General features: G+C 36.7%; 1 protein-coding gene and 1 long non-coding RNA gene across 2 annotated transcripts; one reads left to right on the forward strand and one right to left on the reverse strand.

Annotated features, from left to right (window-relative positions):
- Positions 1–10,822: 10,822 nt before the first annotated feature.
- On the forward strand, positions 10,823–12,667 carry LOC140044187 (piggyBac transposable element-derived protein 4-like). The gene has a single exon (XM_072088665.1). It carries the CDS (start codon positions 10,823–10,825, stop codon positions 12,665–12,667), a length of 1,845 nt encoding a protein of 614 aa, XP_071944766.1.
- Positions 12,668–15,004: 2,337 nt separating this feature from the next.
- LOC140043735 (uncharacterized) lies at positions 15,005–20,715 on the reverse strand. Its single transcript, XR_011844380.1, has 3 exons — positions 20,603–20,715; positions 19,966–20,103; positions 15,005–15,305 (listed from the first exon to the last, which is right to left on the reverse strand). It is a non-coding gene; the product is annotated as an uncharacterized lncRNA (long non-coding RNA).
- Between the last annotated feature and the right edge of the window lie 1,328 nt (positions 20,716–22,043).

Raw genomic sequence — 22,043 nt, forward strand, 5'->3', positions numbered from 1 at the left:
AATTGTCCACTTATAAAATGTACCATAACATTAACAAATTGATAAAACCTAACCACTTTTAAATAAAACAACCCAAAACATGGTAGAACACTGGAGGCCTTTTGCCACCCCTCCACCACCAGTTCCTGAGGCCGTTGTTCAAACTTTGTCCCAAAGCCCTTTTCCCCCTCCCTATTTTTCAAGGCTGGATCCACCTCTGGGATTTATTAACAATTTTTTTGATATGATCATCCCAACATAAGTCTGATGCTATTTTGACACCAAGTTTTGTTTGCGTTTTCTCAAAGATACAACCATTCATCTGATCAAAATATGTGATGATATGTTTAGAACGTGATATGGAAATAATTTTAAAATTAATTTCCCATGTTACTCCATTGGATAAGAACATCAATGTACATCTGAGGGAAATGACAGAGTCATCAATGTTATTGATTGACTTGTAACATTTTCCTTATTTATAATACGTCATGAACCAATCATGGAAATGAATTTAGACACAAACTACTTGTGGTAGTTATCAACATGTTGACCCTATCAGCTCAAGCTCTGTGTTGTATACACAAGGATGTCACCAGCATGTCATGAGTGGTGGTCAGCGACCCTCCCCCACCAAAAAGGGCTTCATAATAAGGTAGAAAAAAATGCATTTCCTAGACAACCCTACAATGTTTTTTGTGAGGTAACAAGTGTGCAAAATTAATGAGTCAATTTTAACTGACGGAGGACCAAGTTACTCTGAAGCATTTATTATTTATCGTCATCGTTTTCTTCGGGGTGTTTTTTATCTACTCGACCGACGGCGAATATATAAATAAATTGAAATTTCCCACGGTAGATACATGATGGCACCACACGGTGAACCACAATGAACTAGTAGTAGTAAATAGGCTTAGGCCAACTTCTAAAAATAAAACGTCCAGTCGAACCAGAAACAATGCCGACAACAAAAGATCGTTAACATTCTAAATATAGTTATCGGAACGTCGATCGCGCACAAACCTAGAATTTTTGTTTTTCATATTACGGCAAGCCTGGAAAACGCGACAAAGATCGTTTACCTAGATTTTGTGTCTCATAACAAGACATGAAACGTGATACTCTCTCTCCAAATTAACAGTACCCATACATATAGCACATGTTTTTTTCACTCAAAATTAATTATGGTCGGGGTTAGCTACAGAATACTAGGGCCATTTTCTTTACACAGTGACATGTCGTAATAATTGGGCCTAGGCCTATGTTAAATCTTAACATGGAAATATAGATTTTGCATATATTTTTTTATGTTTACGTCGGTGTATTTATAATTCGCTAAGCCATGGTAGGATTAAATAATTTAGCGTAAGCCTAGGCCGCCAAAACTAGACTCCACTCTGATGTCGATTCGGCGCACCATGTCGTCTTGTCCGGCTAAATTAGGCTAACCACTAAAATGTGTCGTCTCCTACTAGGTCTAGCCTAGGTAGGATTTTTTAGTGAACAGTACATTGTTAATTTGCATTGACTATGCGTTTCTAAAAAGGCTTAGACAATTTAGTCAGGTTGCTTAGCACCTTTTTTGTACACTTTGTGACAAAAGCACCAAACTTGGCAGAAACCTTCTTTAGGACCTAACAATTCTACGCCAATAAGGTTGATGTTTATATGCCACAACTCTACAGATCACACATAGACCGATGTAATGCGAATAATGTATTTTAATAACAGTCAATAACTCAATACAACAACATGGAAATCAAAGCAACAACGCACGAACAACTCCAGCCCATGAGGGCGCACTGGCGTGACTACTTTTCTTTCTTCTTCTTTCTTAATCAGTTTTAATCTAAAACAATATCCTTTAAAGCAATACATGAGAAAAGCAAACATATGGTAGCCGGCATCACAAAATCAAAGCAAAAATAAAATCATGTAATTCAGAGTGAAACTTGTTAAAAAATAAAATAACGTGCAAGATCGTAAAACCACTAGTCCATAATAAATTCAGCAAATCGGTTTGGTAGGTGGTGAGAGCGTTGAGGTCTTGAACAAGACTGAGAAGTTGGTTCATCGTGAATCTGGTTGTAGGGCGGATCATTATCATGAACATCTTCAAGGACGGTGTTTGTGGCACCGTCGACAAGCGGAGAAGATATCTCAACAGGAATGACAGGCTGAACTGGGGCAACCACGGTAGGTCCAAATGTATTATCCTCATTGTCCGATCCCTCACTCTGGTACTTTCGTGAGGTAAGTGTACTAGGAGCAAGTATAGAGCTAGGAACTTTAAAGCATTCGGATTGCTTAACACGGTACGATGTGTTTCGTAACTGGGTTCCACTGAACTTGCGAACGCAACACCATGTACCATCAACAGATACGACAAGGTATCTCTTACGAGCGTTAGACTTGTTAAGATCTGCATACAGGTATACGAGATCACCCACCTCCACAAGAGTTGCAGGAGCAAGTTCACGAGTGGGAGCTTTTGAAATTCGACTGTATTTGTGATTAGAGGTGCGTGATGAGTGCTGTTCGCGGATAAGCTCGAGGTCAGAGAGTGGGATCTGTTCGTGGGAAAACTGGTCACGCTGGGTCCACATCTCACGAGCGGATAAACCACGGGAGCGAATGCGTGAGTTGAGTTGTGCGGTTGCACGAGCGAGTGCAATAGGCGAGATAAAACCAGCGTCAGGATCCAAACGAAGTAGCTCATCTTCCAGTTCTTGAATAGCCTTCTCGGCAATTGGATTTTTATTAACATTTTTAAGTCGGCCTATTTCAATACAGATGCGTTCCTGCTTGAGTAATGAGTCATTAACAAGTGCTTGGAATCCGGGTGCCCCGTCGGCACGGATAATGGCGTGGGGACCATCAAGGGGACGGAGCTCAACGCACATTCGGATAAGAGCGTCACGAAGTGAGTTACGCTGTTCGTTGTCAAGAAAACAAGCGACTGTGAATGACGTTACCGCTTCTCTCACAATCAGAATGAATTGACGATTGCGCTTCATGACATCTGCAGCGAACGTAACACCCACAGTTTCCGGTGGGTCGCCAGTAGACTGATCGATAGAGGCCTTAGGAATTCGGCGAAGGGTGGCGCATTGGTGGCAAGATGAGGTGGTGACTTCGATCGATTTATCCATGTCGAGGGCATAAAAATATCGATGTGCCATTTGTTTGAGTTGGTGACAAGTCGGGTGGTCTAATCGGATGTGTAAGGCAGTAAGCAGGCCATGCAAAAACGGGCGTGGAACAATAATTCTTTCTCGTGGAGGAGCAAGTGGCTCATGAACGAGAGACACGAGAAGGTTGTCTTTGCTAAGTGATGCGACAGCGAGGTAGCGTTTGACATCTCTCTTATCGGTAACCTTTTTAGAAGGACGCGTACCTTGGATTAAGTGGGCGTGTACCCTACGTAAATCAGGGCATTCAGATTGTAGTGAAAGCCATGCGGACCTACTTGTGAAGGGCAACTTGGATTGACCTGTGATGAAATCGTGTGAAGCGATTCTGAGTACAACTGATTCCTCAGAGCGCTGAACAAAGGAACATACCTGGCAATTGGCATCAATGCATTCAGGAGCATTGCGGCTTGCAAAGTCTGAGGGAACATTCGCGGAACCAGCTAGGTGTCGAACGGAAACCTGGTATCGGCTAGCAGAGGACAGGAAAGTTGATACTCTGGGGCTCACGGAAAATTCACCCCGGCAAAGCTTTTCAAAAGCCTGCTGCACGCACGGTTTACTGTCAGTTAAAACACAAGCTCGTTTAGTAGATTGAACAACATATGGACTAAAATGCTTAACTGCGACAGCGATTGCCAGGGCTTCGATCTCACACGGGAGCCACGTAAGCTGTCGAGCTCTAAGTTTGGCACTGAAGAATCCGGAGATCCGCAGACTATCGTCTCGTCTAATGTATAGTGTTGCCCCAATTCCGTGTCTTTTTACTGAACCATCAGTGACTATCCAAAGCTGGTCATCTGGATGGGGTAACGTGATTGTTTGGCTGGTTGTGAGCAACTTTTGAGCAGTCTAAAAATCTTCACAAAGGGCATCACACCACGTGATTTTGTCTTGGGACTGTCGGCCAGCCACAGCATCGTCTAAAGGTGTGAGGATGGAAGCGCAGTTGGGGATAACCCGTGCGAGCACTTTATACGCCCCAATGAACGATCGGAGGCCCTTTACAGTCTTAGGGGGAGAACACGTAGCGAGCGTCGAAATACGATGTGGATTGGCTCTTAACGTGCCAAGGGACCATGTCCACCCGAGTATAGTGGTAGTTTTTGGGCAGACAAATGTTTTACTTGCTGAGAGACTGAGGCCGCATCTATAAAGTTCGGACAGCAGTCGGCGCCAGTTGCAAAGTAACTCATCTAGGGTGTCTCCTCCGCAGTAGAGATCGTCTGCAATCTTGGCAATGACGCCTTCAGAGAGAAGCTCTCCTAAGACGCGGCAGGTTAGTTCCTCCAGCGCTGTTTCAGATCCTGGCATTCCCATAGCAGACCTGGCGTATACACGGATTCCTCTGAAGGGCGTGGCCACTCCGCAGTACTTCATCGATTCGCGTGAAAGCGGTATCTGATAAAATGCCTTAGTGAGGTCTGTAGAGATAATGTACTTCCACCTAGCGATATGACGAAGTACAGAGTTTACGTCGGGCATTAGTGAAGGCTGAGGTTTCGCGTATCGACCGACATCCGCAAAGGCGGTTACAAGGCGGAATCCTCCGCTGTCTTTCTTTACTAAGAATGATGGGTTTAAATATTCTACTTGAATACCCGCATCTTCAGGTCGCACAAAAACACCCATCTTCTCTAAGTCGTCGAACTTCTCTTGAAGCTCAACAAGTTTGTCTCGCGAATACTGTGGAAGTCTGCCTTTTCGCTGTGGTGGCTGTACAGGGCCCATATTAACGACGGCTTGGAAGGGACCGGCTGCGCCATTATAGCATTTGATATGCGGATCAAAAACAACGTCGAACTCTTCGTTAAGAGATTTAAATCTTTGTCGGATTGTAGGGGGAATGATACGATCAGGGTCAAGGTGAATTTGCAATGAATGTAGTGTCGATTGTGTGGGGCGTGGTGATGAACTGGTTTTCACAGGAGGTTTACAAGTGTGGTCATTGGTATTACAATCGTCCGGGACAAAGACAGGGCGTATCTGACAGAAGTGTTCGTTTCGTTTAAGAACCTGAGGTAATGATGTGTTATTTTCAATGCGAATTTTTCCGTCAATGCTGTGAATAGTACCATACTCTGGCCAGGTAGGAGGTCGATGAGTATAGCTGCGAGGTTCAAGGGCGAGCTCATTATCATGAGTCGAAACACCTTCTGGGATTTGTAACTCTATGAAGTCACCGGGCCACAGAGTAGTTAAGCTGCTAGGAGCGCGTAATACTTGAGCGCGACGAATGGCAGGGGTCTTAGTAGTGTCCTTAGAACCGTACGTATAAGAAGAAGTGTTCCCTATGACTACTTGACGTTTCGCTGGACGAATGGCGATGTCATTGTTTTCCATAAAGGGTGTGCCTGCCAGAATATCCACATCGAGTCGTTCGACTACGAGGCCGTCAAAGAGAAGTTCAATATGGTCGCGGGAAAATATAATTGTTGTCTCGCCGACAACCTTTAATGGAGATGAGCCATCTGCTTGGTGGGCTGATTGAGATGATTCTCTAATTTCGGCCGATAGGGCTGTCGCTGCGGCAAGGGAGATCATATTGCCGGTGGCACCACTGTCGATAGTAATACGTGCCGTGTGGTGATTGTGGAAAACGTCGAGATAGGGAGACTGTCTGATCTGCACGCGTAGTGCAGCCTGTTCTGTCTGGTTATCCGCTAAACTGGCGTCATCGCTAACGTCAGTCTCCTCGATACCTTCAATGATTCCGATGACCTGTCTAGCCCTGACCATGTACTTCCGGTCCTGTTCAGGTAAGTGAATGCATCCACTGAGAAAGTGGGTGTCATGCTTTCGACCAGCCTGTTTGCAAAGAGGACAAGACTTTAGCTGCCGACGAATATGACTAGTAGTATTACGAGACGTACGAGAAGCGCGTTGATAGTTGACCGTGGGAGGTGTTGCGAAAGTACGCATTGCGCGTGTGTCTTCTGTAGCACGCAATTCATCGAGAAGGGAATCCATCGCTTGCGAAATTTCGGGCTTTATTGTCGCCAGGGTACGATCTCGCAGATCAGTTCCATATCGTTGCTTGACTAGACGCGGGAGATCTTTATGGATAAGGGATAACCAGGTTAACACAATAAAGTTCTCCACAGTAGGTGTCATTTCTTCATCCTCTGTGATCGCGACGCCGTGATGATTAATTCCGCCTCCAGTGCGAAGCAAATTATCGTCAGCAAATGCCAATAGTCGTTGATACAAATCTTCTGGACGTTCACCAGCCTCGAGGTGAATAGTGGCAAAGTCTAAGAAGTGACCTCCGGTCGTTTGGAAACCATAGTGAAGTCGGATGGCCTGCCAGATTTGCGAGATGGACGTGGAGCTTTTAACAATTGTGCTTCGAGAAATAATAGGACAGAAGTTTGCGATCTGGCCTAGCATGAGCTCGAGCATGTGTACCTTTTGCTGAGCAGTACGTCGACGTGCTCTAGGGACAGTGTCATCATCGTCCTCAAATAGGCGGAGAGGAGATGCTCTAGTTTTGGGGCCCCATTGTGTGCCTTCCATCAAGAATGGAGCAAAATTTTCATCCAACGAAAGTGTATAAATAATGTTCTGCCGCCATGACTCAAATGATTTTATTGTTTCAGTTTTGGTTAAGCTCCACTGTTTAGGAGCTCTGTTAACGTTCGCCATCCTACCAGCTATATTTGCTGGCTGGTCGTACGCCTCTGTGCGTTAGTGCGATCTCGTAGATAATGGTATGGATGGGCCTAGGCTAGGCCTAAGTTCAACAACTAATAACTCACTGGTTTTAAGCGGAAGGTCCGAATATCTTGGGCTGCCACCACGCCAATAAGGTTGATGTTTATATGCCACAACTCTACAGATCACACATAGACCGATGTAATGCGAATAATGTATTTTAATAACAGTCAATAACTCAATACAACAACATGGAAATCAAAGCAACAACGCACGAATAACTCCAGCCCATGAGGGCGCACTGGCGCTAGAAGGGGTGCCCAAAAATTCGAACAATTTAATAACGTCATTTTGACCATGCCCTTTTTTAATATATTATGTAGCTATGTAAAAATATTAAATATGACATGTAAAATACCTCTAACATGAGGAAAATATTGTTTCACAATATGACGTCATAAAAGCCACACCCAATATACTGTATACATAACTTCGTGAAAAAATTAAAGAAATAAATAAATATGGCAAGTTTAGTATCAAATTATAGCTTAATAGATGTACAATACCACTTACATGAGGAAAATATAATTTCACAATATAATGACGTTATCAAAGACACAGCCATTATATATTACAAACTTCGTGGGAAAATTTAAGAAATCAAATTAATATGGCATGTTTGGTATTAAATTAAAGCTATGACATGTACAAAACCACGGAACTATACAAAATATAATTTTGCCATTACTTAAGCCACACCCATTATATAAATATATTACATAACTTTCATAACTACTGTAGATCATTATAAAGCTCTGTCTACAGCTATCCAACTTTATGTGAGAAATAAATGTGATGTGCACATGGTGATGATGATATTTGGGCATAGAGCACACTTTTTTTGTCAAACTTATGTAGTGATAGTGTAGACATAGCTTAAGATTGACAGAAAGATAAACCGCAACAGGCACAGAACATGAATTTTAAACTGCCCGGTGATATACTGAAATAAAATTAATTATAGATGATATAGTTAGTATACTGTAATCTGTTTAATATTTCAGAATATAAGTATACCTTGATCATGAGCATAAGAATAAAAAAAACAATACATTTTACAATGCTTTATAGAAATAATTAAAATTGAAAAATTTAAAAATATTAATTTATTAATATAAATTAAGGATATTTATAAGATTATTAATATTAGTCATTTTTTGTGTGTTAGATATTCAGGAATATTATGTACATTTTTTGTAACTTTGTTTATTATTTAATATTTTCAATAGAATGGCTGGACAGCATTAATGTATGCTGCTTTTGTAGGTAATACAACCATCTGCCAACTGGTCTTAGATGGAGGAGCTGATGTTAATATGCAGGATAAGGTAAGTCATACACACAGTTTATAACATTAATTTAACCTTCAGTGAAACAAATCAATAAATTGAAACTATTGTTTTTAGAATTTAGATGACTACCAGTACTATAAGACTTTAGGAAAATCATAGATATTATATAATATCTCTATGGGAAGATCAATTTAGTTGACAATACACTACTGTAGTATCCATGTTATTATACTATTGTAGTTATATTATAATAATACCAATTCTCGTAACAAACATATTTTAAATATATCTTTTACATTCTTAAAATGAATAGAATAACACAATACTGGTGTGTGTATATAGGTCAATATAGAAATGATGAATATTATAAGTTATAAACACATGCGTAATAACTTATTTTCTTCTTTTTTACAAATTCTCATACTATTCTGATTAAATTTGCAATCAAATTTTTTTATTACTGTAAGAACATGTATACTTCAAGTTACTTGTTTACACACTGTTATACCATAACATTAACACGTTCACTGCCACGGCGTATTTATACGTCAAACATTGCGTGTCGCTACTTGCCAAGACGTAATACTACGTCAAAATCGTAGCACTTTTGTATTGTATGTAGAATCGCTGGCAGTGGTGATTGGAACAGGAATTATCGCATGGCAGTTTATGAATGATGTACGTAAACGATAATCTAAAAATAAATGTCATATGTTGGAGTGGTGCAATTGAATATTAACAGCTACCAACACAATTTGAAATTTAAAATAAATTGTCCAGTTTTATAATTGCACTGTAAAATAATCCTATAAATGAAATTGTTTAAAACATGTAGGATACCTTTTATTTTCACAATAGTTTTGCATTAAAATAAAATTGATTATAGATGATATAGTTAGTATACTGTTATCTGTTTAATATTTCAGAATATAAATACCTTGATCATGAGCATAAGAATAGTTTACAAAAAAACAATACATTTTACAATGCTTTGTAGAAATAATCATTTAAAATTGATTGTTGTTTTTAGAAAAATTATTTTCAACATTGAAAAAAATATTAACTTTTATTAAATTAAAGATATTTATAAGATTATTAATATTAGTCATTTTTTGTGTTCGATATTAAGGAATATGATGTACATGTTTTGTAACTTTGTTTATTATTTAATATTTTCAATAGGATGGCTGGACAGCATTAATGTATGCTGCTTTCGCAGGTAATACAACCATCTGCCAACTGGTCTTAGATGGTGGAGCTGATGTCAATATGCAGGCTAATGTAAGTCATACACACAGTTTATAACATTAATTTAACCTTCAGTGAAACAAATCAATAAATTGAAACTATTGTTTTTAGAATTTAGATGACTACCAGTACTATAAGACTTTAGGAAAATCATAGATATTATATAATATCTCTATGGGAAGATTCATTTAGTTGACAATACACTACTGTAGTATCCATGTTATTATACTATTGTAGTTATATTATAATAATACCAATTCTCGTAACAAACATATTTTAAATATATCTTTTGCATTCTTAAAATGAATAGAATAACACAATACTGGTGTGTGTATATAGGTCAATATAGAAATGATGAATATTATAAGTTATAAACACATGCGTAATAACTTATTTTCTTCTTTTTTACAAATTCTCATACTATTCTGATTAAATTTGCAATCAAATTTTTTTATTACTGTAAGAACATGTATACTTCAAGTTACTTGTTTACACACTGTTATACCATAACATTAATATGTGTATTCAATAATATGTTATACACATTTATTTTCCATAATTCATTGCCGAATGTGCTTTAGAAATAAAGTGTGAAATGAATTTCACACAACAGTTTTTAAATATTTTTGCTATTGATTATTAATTTAACTACTGTACTGTAAATAAAAAATGCTGATAGCATACACCTCAATCATCAAAGTAAAGTTAAATGGTATTATATTCAGTATGTTTTTATAAATTGATAACACTATCAACCTGGCCTACTGTTACCAAAATGGTAGTACCTAGCTAGGCCTAGTTGCTGAGCAACCATCACAATGCCAAACAAAATGATGAATATTATAAGTTATAAACAACAACAACAATAACTTATTTTCTTCTTTTTTTACAAATTCTCATACTATTCTGTTTAAATTTGCAATCAAATTTTTGTATTAAGAAAATGTATACTTCAAGTTACTTGTTTAAAAACTGTTGTGTGAAATTCATTTCACACTTTATTTCTAAAGCACATTCGGCAATGAATTATGGAAAATAAATGTGTATAACATATTATTGAATACACATATTAACACATTGACTGCCAAGGCATTTTCCGTAATTTCTGTCCCAGTGCCAAGTCCCGTTTACATATTAAATTACAGTTTGAAAGTGTAACATCTGGTCACAGACTATCATGATGTCATTCAAAATACGATGGCGGGAAAAACCGTTGAGACGTATAAATACGTCACTGGCAATGGTCCAACAATTTTATTGACTTTGCCAGGAACGTAAATATACGTCAGGGATTTTCCGCGCTAAAATCGGTCAAACTGTTCATATACGTCATTGTCCACGCTCATACGTCATTGTCCACGTGCATGCGGTACATCATTGCCCACATTGCTGTTCACAATGGCGGAAAACATTAGTGCTGACCAAGCTATAGCTATACTTATGGCAGACGATGAAGATGATGTAGATACAGATTCTGATATGCGATCAATTGATGAATATAGTGAAGATGACATGAGTAGTGATTATGCAGATAGTGATCATAGTATCACTTCTTCGGATGACACAGACGTAGGCCCAGCAGTGGTGATGCGTGGTAGACCTGTACCCCGCGGGCGTGGCCCAAGAATGAGAGGAGGGCGCGGCCGAGCAGTCGGGCGCGGAAGGAATGCATCTCCAGTAGGAAGTCCAAGACGTGGTCGTGCACCTCGTCGTGTGCCGCGTGGTGCTGCTGCTCGCCGTGGTGCTGCTGCTCGCCGTGGTGGTGGGCATCATGTATGGACAGACGTTGCAGAGGACCCACCAGATTTTATATTTTCAGATATCCCTGGATTAAAAATCCAAATGCCAGATGATGCATCACCCTTTGATTTTTTTGAATTGTTTATTACGCCACCGATAATAGATATGATGGTTACCGAAATGAACAAATATGCTATATCGGAGATCAATAAAAACAGACCGTTGACACGTTCTTCACGTATGCATGCCTGGTACAATACGAACGCAGTTGAGATGAAGAAGTTCCTTGCTCTAATGATTCAACTTGGTCCAAATAATAAACCAACATTGGAGCACTACTGGAGCTCTAATGTCTTGTACAAGAACACATTATTCGGCGGTGTTATGTCCCGTAACCGTTTTCAACTAATGTTACGATTCTGGCACTTCGTTGATAATGAAGCACATCATGATGATAGATTATACAAGATACGACCTCTTGTGGATCATTTCAATGACACGATGAAGAACATTTATTATCCAACAAAGAAATTGTGCATTGACGAATCAATGGTACTTTGGCGCGGCAGGCTACTATTTCGACAGTACATAAAGAATAAACGCCACAAGTATGGGGTGAAATTTTATGAACTATGTGAATCGCGAGGTATGATCATAAAAATCGCTATATACACTGGAGCGGGGTTTATTGAAGATAATGAAGGCCTAGGACTGACTGCAGCTATAGTTTTAGAACTTATGAAAGATTACCTGGACAAAGGCCATGTTTTGTATACGGACAATTATTATAATTCTGTAGGGCTGACAAAACACCTAACCCAGCATTCTACATACTTATGTGGAACGCTCAGATTTGATCGCACCGAAAACCCCAAGGATGTGATAAACAGAAAATTGAAGAAAGGAGAAATTGAATGGAAACGGTCCGAATCAGTAGTCGTTTGTAAATGGAAGGACAAACGAAACGTGCTAACAATATCGAACATGCACAGAGTTGAGATGGTCGATGTTACGAATCGAAAGGGTAAAATTCAGAACAAACCAAATATTATTGGCGACTACAACATGGGAATGTCCGGTATTGACACGTCCGACCAGATGTTGTCTTATTATTCTTCTTTACGTAAGACGCTTCGCTGGTATAAAAAGATAGGCCTACATATAATCGAGATGTGTATTATAAATTCCCATATAATGTATAAAGATAAAACCGGGAAAAATATGTCACTTTTGGAATTTCGTGACAGTCTGACAGTTAGTTTGTTAGGAGATGCATATACTGCTCTTCAGGAGAAAGGGGACCCACTCCCACCTGCCCCGGCCGGGGCCGCATTTCATTACCTTGATGTGCTGCCAGCTTCGGAAAAGAAAGCCAATCGTGCCAAAAGATGCGTTGTCTGCGCAAATGCACAGGTTAGAAAAGAAACACGCTACTACTGTCCTGTCTGCCCTCAAAGACCCTCCCTCTGTGTAGTCAACTGCTTCAAAGCATATCACGAGTAAATAAAATGTGTACCGGTAATCCAAAGAGATGAGAAATGACCGGCTGTGTATTACATGCCATTTTGTGTTATTTTAAAATAAAAAATGATTATTATTATTATAGCGTAATTATAGTATTTATTTCCAATGACGTCACAAGCTGGGGTCAATATCTGACCCCCATCCTCTGACCCACCCTATCATCGAGAGATAAAAACAGTAAACCACACTGAATCATTTCATCCTTTATTATTTTTATTTACTATTAGCGCAATTTATGACATGTTTGAGATGATTATATTGAGTGTGAGGGCGCCATCGTATCAACCATATTCAATGCATGAGGGAATAAACACAAACAAACATATGACATTTATTTTTAGATTATCGTTTACGTACATCATTCATAAACTGCCATGCGATAATTCCTGTTCCAATCACCACTGCCAGCGATTCTACATACAATACAAAAGTGCTACGATTTTTGACGTATAAATACGCCGTGGCAGTGAACGTGTTACACACTGTTATACCATAACATTAATATGTGTATTAAATAATATACACATTTATTTTCCATAATTCATTGCCGAATGCTGCTTTAGAAATAAAGTGTGAAATGAATTTTACACCACAGTTTTTAAATATTTTTGCTATTGATTATTATAATTTAACTAAATTAAAAATGCTGGTATAGCATACACCTCAATCATCAAAGTTTGTAAAGTTAAATGGTATCAAAGTCAGTATGTTTTTATAAATTGATAACATTCAATAGAATACTCATAACACTTTTAGCATAAACTTCTTTTGAATATTTAACTGTATTTTAGTATTAGGCAGGTTAGAAAATAGGAATAACATTTGTTGATATAAGTTTAAAACAAAGAAAAATATACATTTAAAAAAAAAATAAGTTGTGAATATGAATCATGTCTATCATCAACCTTCACCTTGATTCCTTTGCTCTTTATATTTTGAGGATATTTCTAGATCAAAATGATATATCTATGCTGAAATGAAAGGTTGTGAAGATTACTTTTGGTAGAAGGGCTCTTCTTACCTAAAATTAAAGCAAATACATAAGCCCATAACACCATAATAATATTATGCCAAAATATATATTACATAACACACACATATATTATACAAAATTTCATATTTTTGGTGGTATATTGTTCTGTATAATTTTGAAGCTCCTAAGTTGTTTAAATTTAACCAATGGCAGCATATCATTAAAATTATTTGAGTTGCTCCTACAGCCTTGTGTTAAATGTTAGTTGGAACCATTGTTATAATTTGAAATCTTTTGGTTTAGGAATTAAATTCAAGCCTACAGTATTAAATTTTATTGGCTTGTTACTCATATATCTTGGTTAAATTTAGCTATTTTAGGGCTTTCAACAATCTACCCAGTGGGCAAAAATTGGTTGAATTAACGTTAATTCAACGTTATCTGCAAACGTTGAAATAACGTTGAAAAAGTGGTTGAAAATGAAAGTTTGCCTCAACGTAAATGTCAACGTTGAATCAACATAGAAATTATCAACGTTGAAACAACGTTAAAATAAGTAACGTTGAAATAACGTTGAAAAAATGGTTGAAAATGAAAGTTTGCCTCAACGTAAATGTCAACGTTGAATCAACATAGAAATTATCAACGTTGAAACAACGTTAAAACAGGTAACGTTGAAATAACGTTGAAAAAATGGTTGAAAATGAAAGTTTGCCTCAACGTAAATGTCAACGTTGAATCAACATAGAAATTATCAACATTGAAACAACGTTAAAATAGGTAACGTTGAAATAACGTTGAAAAAATGGTTGAAAATGAAAGTTTGCCTCAACGTAAATGTCAACGTTGAATCAACATAGAAATTATCAACGTTGAAACAACGTTAAAATAAGTAACGTTGAAATAACGTTGAAAAAATGGTTGAAAATGAAAGTTTGCCTCAACAAAAATGTCAACGTTGATTCAACATAGATTATCAACGTTGAAACAACGTAAAAATGTCTACGTTGAAATTATCAATGTTGATTCAATGTTGAAATTATTAACGTTGAAACAACGTAATAATTAAGTTGAAATGAAAATTTGCATCAACGTAAATTTAAACATAGATTTAACGTTGAAATTTGATTTGTTGAATTACTATATCCAATTTGAATCAACGGTTTTAAAGTAGTTAGTAGTAAAGTTACTGTTACGTCGCAGAATCCATCAATAGAGACATTTTATAAATACTGTATATCTTACTAATCTTTAATTTCTATAAAAACATAAAATAACATTTAATCAGGTGTTATCAAATCATCAGACAAAATCCAAGCAACAATCAAATAATGTACATCCTCACTGACAGTTCTCAGGTACCAATGTTAAGTATAAAAAATATAAAAATAACCAGTTTGTAATATGTTTGCCAACTAACATGATTGAATAACTATAAATATTGGCTGATTACAGTAAAACACAATAAATACAACACACGTCACAGGTGCCTTGTGCTAATGTTGCAGAAGTCCAAATGATGGCAATAACACAATACTGTACTGTAATTGCATTGTTCCGATTAGTCAATAAACAGTTGCCTCGATTCCTGTGTTGACATTGTCCTATGCTTTCCAAAAGTGTGGCAATATTATTTTTCCAAACCTGAAACAAATTCAATCAAGTTACTGTAGTTTTAAACAAAAATAATACAGTAAAAAATTAATTGTTGAAAGATTTATTGTCCCCAAAAAACATGAACAATGAAGATTAATACAATCATACTTTGAATACCTTGCCATTTTGCAATTTTAAAGATCATGGAACATGGTATTTGATGTTTATGTAAAATAGTAGTATTATAGTTGTTTTCCTTGATGGATATTAAACAGACAATAAATTAAAAGTTTTCAGGACATAATTAAAGTGTTTTCTGCTATTTCGCGCAACTGCTCTCAGTTCACGACTATTCGGGTTTTTTCGGCATTTTCCGGTAACCTCTGATAGTGACGTCATAAGATGAAGAAACTTTTTGTCAACACGTATTGCGTATGATTTTGACAGTTCTTCGTCAGAGGAATTAGAAGAGGAAACATTGATAGTGGAATGCGAAACTGAGGAGAATGAAGGAGAAACTATTTTGTTTAACAATCGAAATATTGAATGGAATGTCGATGAAATTAATTCGGCCGTACATGTACGAGCCCGGTTGTAGTTCTGACGATTCTTCATCATCAGAAGATGGCGACGGTGACCGTCACCGGCCTAGTAGGCCTAGGCCTACCTACAATTCAAGCAGAGAATATTCAACTTCAAACCCAGTTATTAAATTGGTTAGTAGTACTATCTCTTTTATTAAAAATTAATGTATAACTTTATTGTATAATTAACAATTCCCTAGTAGATAACTACGATATTCTTCCGTCATGCCAGTGTGTGTATTGTGGCTTAGTTAGGCCTAGGCTAGATAGAGGCTAGGCCCTACTACTGTACTTTACTCCAATTCATGCGGCTAGCCCTCTCACCGGCGACGGTCGGCTATCGCCTATAAGCCTACGGCCTAGATTGAATTTTTTTAACGAAATAAAGATTAGGCTAAATTGAATCGTAGAAAACAAAAATGTACATTACGGTATTAGACTGACCATTTTATTTAACAAATTTGCACTTTGTTGTTTGAAATAGGCCTAGGGTAGGCCTAGATAGATAGGCCCACCCCTACGGCTAGCCAAGATGCAGATTTATTTTCCTATTTCACACACAATACATTAAATTAATCATTAATAATCACTAAAACTTTAAAAATATTTAATATAGCGCCCTATAAATTGTGACATCTCAGAATATTGTAGCGCTCTAGAGCGCTACAATATTATTTATTATTACAAAATATTTTTGTTTTTATAAAACAGGTGTGATTGTGGCCATTGCCAGATGCTACCCATGTATCGCGAAAGTCGATGTTGCCAGGAAGTAGGCCCTATTATTTATTAATCATAGGCTGGAGGAAGGTCAGACAATTTACAATACGGAGAAGCCTACATATGCATCACTGAACATCCTGGATTCACTGCTGCCTGTTTGAATTTGCATGTGTTGGAAATTGCATGGCTGCATTACCACCAACAGTACGACACACCTGTTGAAGCCTCAAAACATGAACGTCTGAGACATATTGCGTACCGGCAACCCGCCAGATGGTGTTGGGGGTTTTTGGGCCGAAACCTAAGGGTAGTCTTACCATCATGTGCCGTTTCCTGCATAAGAGCCCACTTCCCACCACCAGGTATGGAAGATGATTTCCAGTTTGCTGGATTTTTGGATTGAGTAAACATTTAGCACCAACTTGTATTGAGATTACAATTAACCACATACAATTATTTACTGTACTTCATAAAGGAAAGTATTGTACACTGTATCTGATAGAAATAAAATGATCAAATAGAAATAAAATATACATTTCTCTGACACAATTTATTAAAAAATGATGCACACAAGTGATTATTTTGTTTATAAAACTGTTGGCTCTGGATTGTGGCGCTGTATCCACATAAACAAATGGCTTTTAATCTTTCACTAAAAAAACGAAATAATGATTTATAATAAAAAGCATGATGGAATGTATCTCATTTCTTGGAGTATGTATTATACTTCTTATTTGAAGTTGATCAGTGGACCTTTTGGCTGCTGATTTATTTACTGCATAATTTTTGCCTTAGTTGTTCACATTTGGAAATCTTGTGAAGTGGTTGGCAATAGCGGTCTCTTTGTCGGGGCGTTCAAATCCTGAACAGAGTTGGGGTGGCGCATCAACAACATCAACATCTTCTGCTGTCCCTTCAACAATGCTCATTACCTCCAAGATGAGGTCATCCACATACCCTGCGAAATAATAATACGGTACTGTAAGAACAAAATCATTTGTAAAAGTGCAATAAGATTATATAATTTATAATTTGACTTTTCTAAAGCAAATTTCAAATGGTTCAATTTTTGTTCAAATCAATAGAGAATATAGTGCAATCTGTCATGCAACTTACAAATTATTGCAGTCAGCTTGTGCACAAGCTTTATTTTTATGAGGGCAGAACAACTCCCCACCTGAACTATTATGCTGGGGCTTTCAACACAGAACTACTAGCCTAGGCCCTTTGTGTTGCTGATTTTAAAACCGAATTAATCACCTAGGCCTACTACTCTACTATACTAGAAAGAAGTACTACCTAGGCCTACCTTTTATTTAGTTAATCGACGACACAACAACTTCAGTTTTACTAATTTTTTTATTGCGTTTAAAAACACGATAATAATGCATTCGTATAACTGACTGTAACTAACCATTCCAAAGTTTGGGTCCGTAATTGAAAATGTAAACCTAGGCCTAGGACCATGTATTGTTGGTCTGGTCAATTTCCCCACGACGTTCTTCGCCGCCTTCGCGTTGGTCCGCCTCGCCTTCAGAATCGGTGAGATCGGGCTCTCATATAGGCCTACGGTTGAATTAATTGCATTCAATAACACTTTCTTGCGTATCCATAACGTCGTCTCCTTCATCTTCATCAATTTCGAATTCATAATGGATAGTTTCCTCTTCAAAATCAGACTCCGAACTGTCGAGATCGTACACAATACGTGTTGACATCTTGCCGATACAGTACAGTTTGTATACAAAGAGAGATGCGTCGCGACCAGGGCAGCAGTGCAGTGTGTTCATCTTATGACGTCACGATTTATCGCCTTGGATTTCCTGCTTCCAAATTCGACTTCGGAGATATAAACTCCGATGTATGTAAATCATAAAAAAATCATAATTTACGCTTATAGAATTTATTTTATCAAAACGTACTAATAAAATCAACATATTCAGACCCAAATCAGCCAAAAAACGTTATACATCAAATACCATGTTCCATGATCTTTAACAATTTAGATATTCACTTGCCGTAGAAAATAAACAAAAACAATAAAGATTTCACTTAACAAAAATACAAAATAAACAGTACATTTAACCAAAAACCAATTGTTTGTTTAAATTGTCCCCCTTTTAAGGTACAAATGCATTTTTAAAAATCTAATTTTTGGTCAAAGTGAACAACTCTATAGTGACGGCATATTCAACCAAACATTTAAAAAAAAATTGTTCAGTTCAATTATATCTTAACACATTGTTCAAAAATCATACTGTACATAAACAAAAATTCAATTCAGAACATCATTTCACACTTACACGTAACATATGCAATCAATTAAATTTATGTAAATAATATTGCAACACTGTATTAATATTTACGCCGTGGTTAGGATTCCGGCACCGAAACTCAACTGCCCAGCGTTAGAGAATCCGACACGCTATTGCGCATGCCCAGAGCAAGGTAATCGGCGACTCTATTTTTGTCTACAACAGACCAAAGCGTGGTTCCCACTAGCGACGCAACACAAGGACGTAACGCAACGCAAGTAAATTGACCAATCACAAGCGATGGCTTATTCGCTTGTGATTGCTAACTGTCTATAACTTCGCTTGTCATTGGTTAAAACGCTTGCGTTGCGTTTACGTCCTTGCGTTACGTTCTAGTGGGAACCAAGCTTTACAGCGATGGATCATTTTAATAGCTGCGCCACGGCGAACTAGCCGGCCTACATGCCTACTAATACTAGTAGGCCTACCAGCTAGATGTGACCATTGGGCCTATTTATTTCGTAATTAAATTTGCTTCATTCATATATAAACTTTATATATTTATGAATTATAATTGCATGACTAGTTTTATTTTTTATGATTTTTCAAGTACAAAATAAAAGATTTCATATAAAGCATTTATACTGTACATAACATCATGCAATAGTATACAAGTTGATTTGTTGACAGCAGCCGCCGTGCGGATGTGAAAAAAAAAAAACAGAACTGTTCGGGAGAAGTCGGTGTCGCAACGCTACGCTATTCATTTTCGTACATTTCTTGAAATACGCAAGCTGATTCTTATCAATATCATAATAATTATTTTAATGCGTGGCGTAATTATTAATTCATGTATGGCCTAGGCCAAGTTTCATCCATCGCTCTCTCCCCCGCGCGCCGACTAACTAGGCCACAGCAAAGATATCTTTGGCTACACAGTACATCCCTAGTTAACACTCCGACTCTCGGGTAATGTGGTGCGCGGTCTGTGGCACTAGTGCAAGCTATAAATACTTCGCTCTGGGCATGCGCAATAGCGTGTCGGATTCCCTAAACGATGGGAAGTTGAGTTGCGGTGCCGGAATCCTAACCACGGCGTAATATTTATTCAATTCAATATTAAAGTTAAGAACTATAAATACCAACCTTTTGTATATAAAAAATATTGATCATCCATTAGATTTTTCTCGTTTGATTCACATAGAAAAGATTATAGGCCTACATGAACTTCATTATTTTGTACTCTAGCTAGGCATAGGCCAGGGCCTTAGCTAGGCCTACAATCTGAAATAAAGAAAGCGAGTAAGTTTAACAAATAGCCGTCCTAGGCTAGCAGCATGTGTTTGTATATTAACACTAATATTAATAGCATTAGCAGCTACTGTAGACAGCCTAGCAGAAAGCTAGCTAGGCCAACTAATTATATATTATAATGTTATATTTATGTATACTTTTGGATAAATAAAGAAAGTATTGAACTAAATAAAAGGCCTAATACATACCATTTTATAACCATATAAGTACAGTACTGTAGTTATCCTTGGCAAGGCAAATGTTTGCCCTTGACATGCATAATACTAAATGCTTCCACTAGGCCTAGTGAGTGAATTCAGTTCATCAGTTTGGCAGCCTGGGCTAGCCTCTAGGCCTAGCCTACCAGGCTATAGCCTAGCTATGCATGTGTGGCCTACTAGACTAGAGGCTAGCTATTGATAAGGGTAAAATAGTCAAGCTCAAAGCTTATAAATTAGTAGATTACAAATAAAAAAGATTGTTTTCCTACCTCAAAACATACTTATTTGACAATTTCAATGATGAGCCTTTTTTTCTACACACCACTACTGCTGTAGGCCTAGCCTACGTCGAAGTAACTGAAATTACTGACACCAGTTTCAAAATGTTATCAAAACGAAACTAAACCAATGACAAGCTCGTATCTTATGAAATTTGATCTTGCATGAAAGGATCATTCAATTTTCAACACAACTTCTAGGCCTAGAACATTTTTGTATTATACAGAGACAATAATATTTGCCAATCAAAAAATTCCTAAATAACCAATAATCATTTGTTTTACAATAAAGGATAAATAAAATAAACCGCCAACTGAAATCTAATGTTAATTTAACGTTGAAACATCAATGGCAACGCACTTAGTATTAAAAAAATGTAAGTATTAAATAGAATTTATCTTGAATTTAACGTTTAATTAACATTGAAAAACAAAAATAATAATTGTTTGAAAAAACAACATAATTTCAAGAGTTTTTCAACGTTGAAAACATGTCATTTGCAAATGGCAACTGGATTTCAACGTTAAAATAACGTTGGAATAACATTGAAAAACAAAAATAATAATTGTTTGAAAAAAATTATTAGTTAGAAATACAATGTTATTTCAACGTTGGATCAACATTGATAAATTAACGTCAATTACTAGTTAGAAAGACAATGTTATTTCAACGTTGGAGCAACATTGATAAATTAACGTAAATTTCTTGTTAAAAATACAATGTTATTTCAACGTTGGATCAACATTGATAAATTAACGTAAATTACTAGTTAAAAATACAATGTTATTTCAACGTTGGATCAACATTGATAAATTAACGTAAATTTCTAGTTAGAAATACAATGTTATTTCAACGTTGGATCAACATTGATAAATTAACGTAAATTTCTAGTTAAAAATACAATGTTATTGCAACGTTGGATCAACATTGATAAATTAATGTAAATTTCTTGTTAAAAATACAATGTTATTTCAACGTTGGATCAACATTGATAAATTAACGTAAATTTCTAGATATAAAGACAATGTTATTTCAACGTTGTATCAACATTGATAAATTAACGTAAATTACTAGTTAGAAAGACAATGTTATTTCAACGTTGGATCAACATTAATAAATTAACGTAAATTTCTAGTTAAAAATACAATGTTATTTCAACGTTGGATCAACATTGATAAATTAACGTAAATTACTAGTTAGAAATACAATGTTATTTCAACGTTGGATCAACATTGATAAATTAACGTAAATTACTAGTTAAAAATACAATGTTATTTCAACGTTGGATCAACATTGATAAATTAACGTAAATTTCTAGTTAAAAATACTATGTGATTTTAACGTTGGATCAACATTGATAAATTAACGTAAATTACTAGTTAAAAATACAATGTTATTTCAACGTTGGATCAACATTGATAAATTAACGTA

Source organism: Antedon mediterranea, chromosome 3 (assembly GCF_964355755.1).
Source record: "Antedon mediterranea chromosome 3, ecAntMedi1.1, whole genome shotgun sequence".
Lineage (NCBI taxonomy): Eukaryota > Metazoa > Echinodermata > Crinoidea > Comatulida > Antedonidae > Antedon > Antedon mediterranea.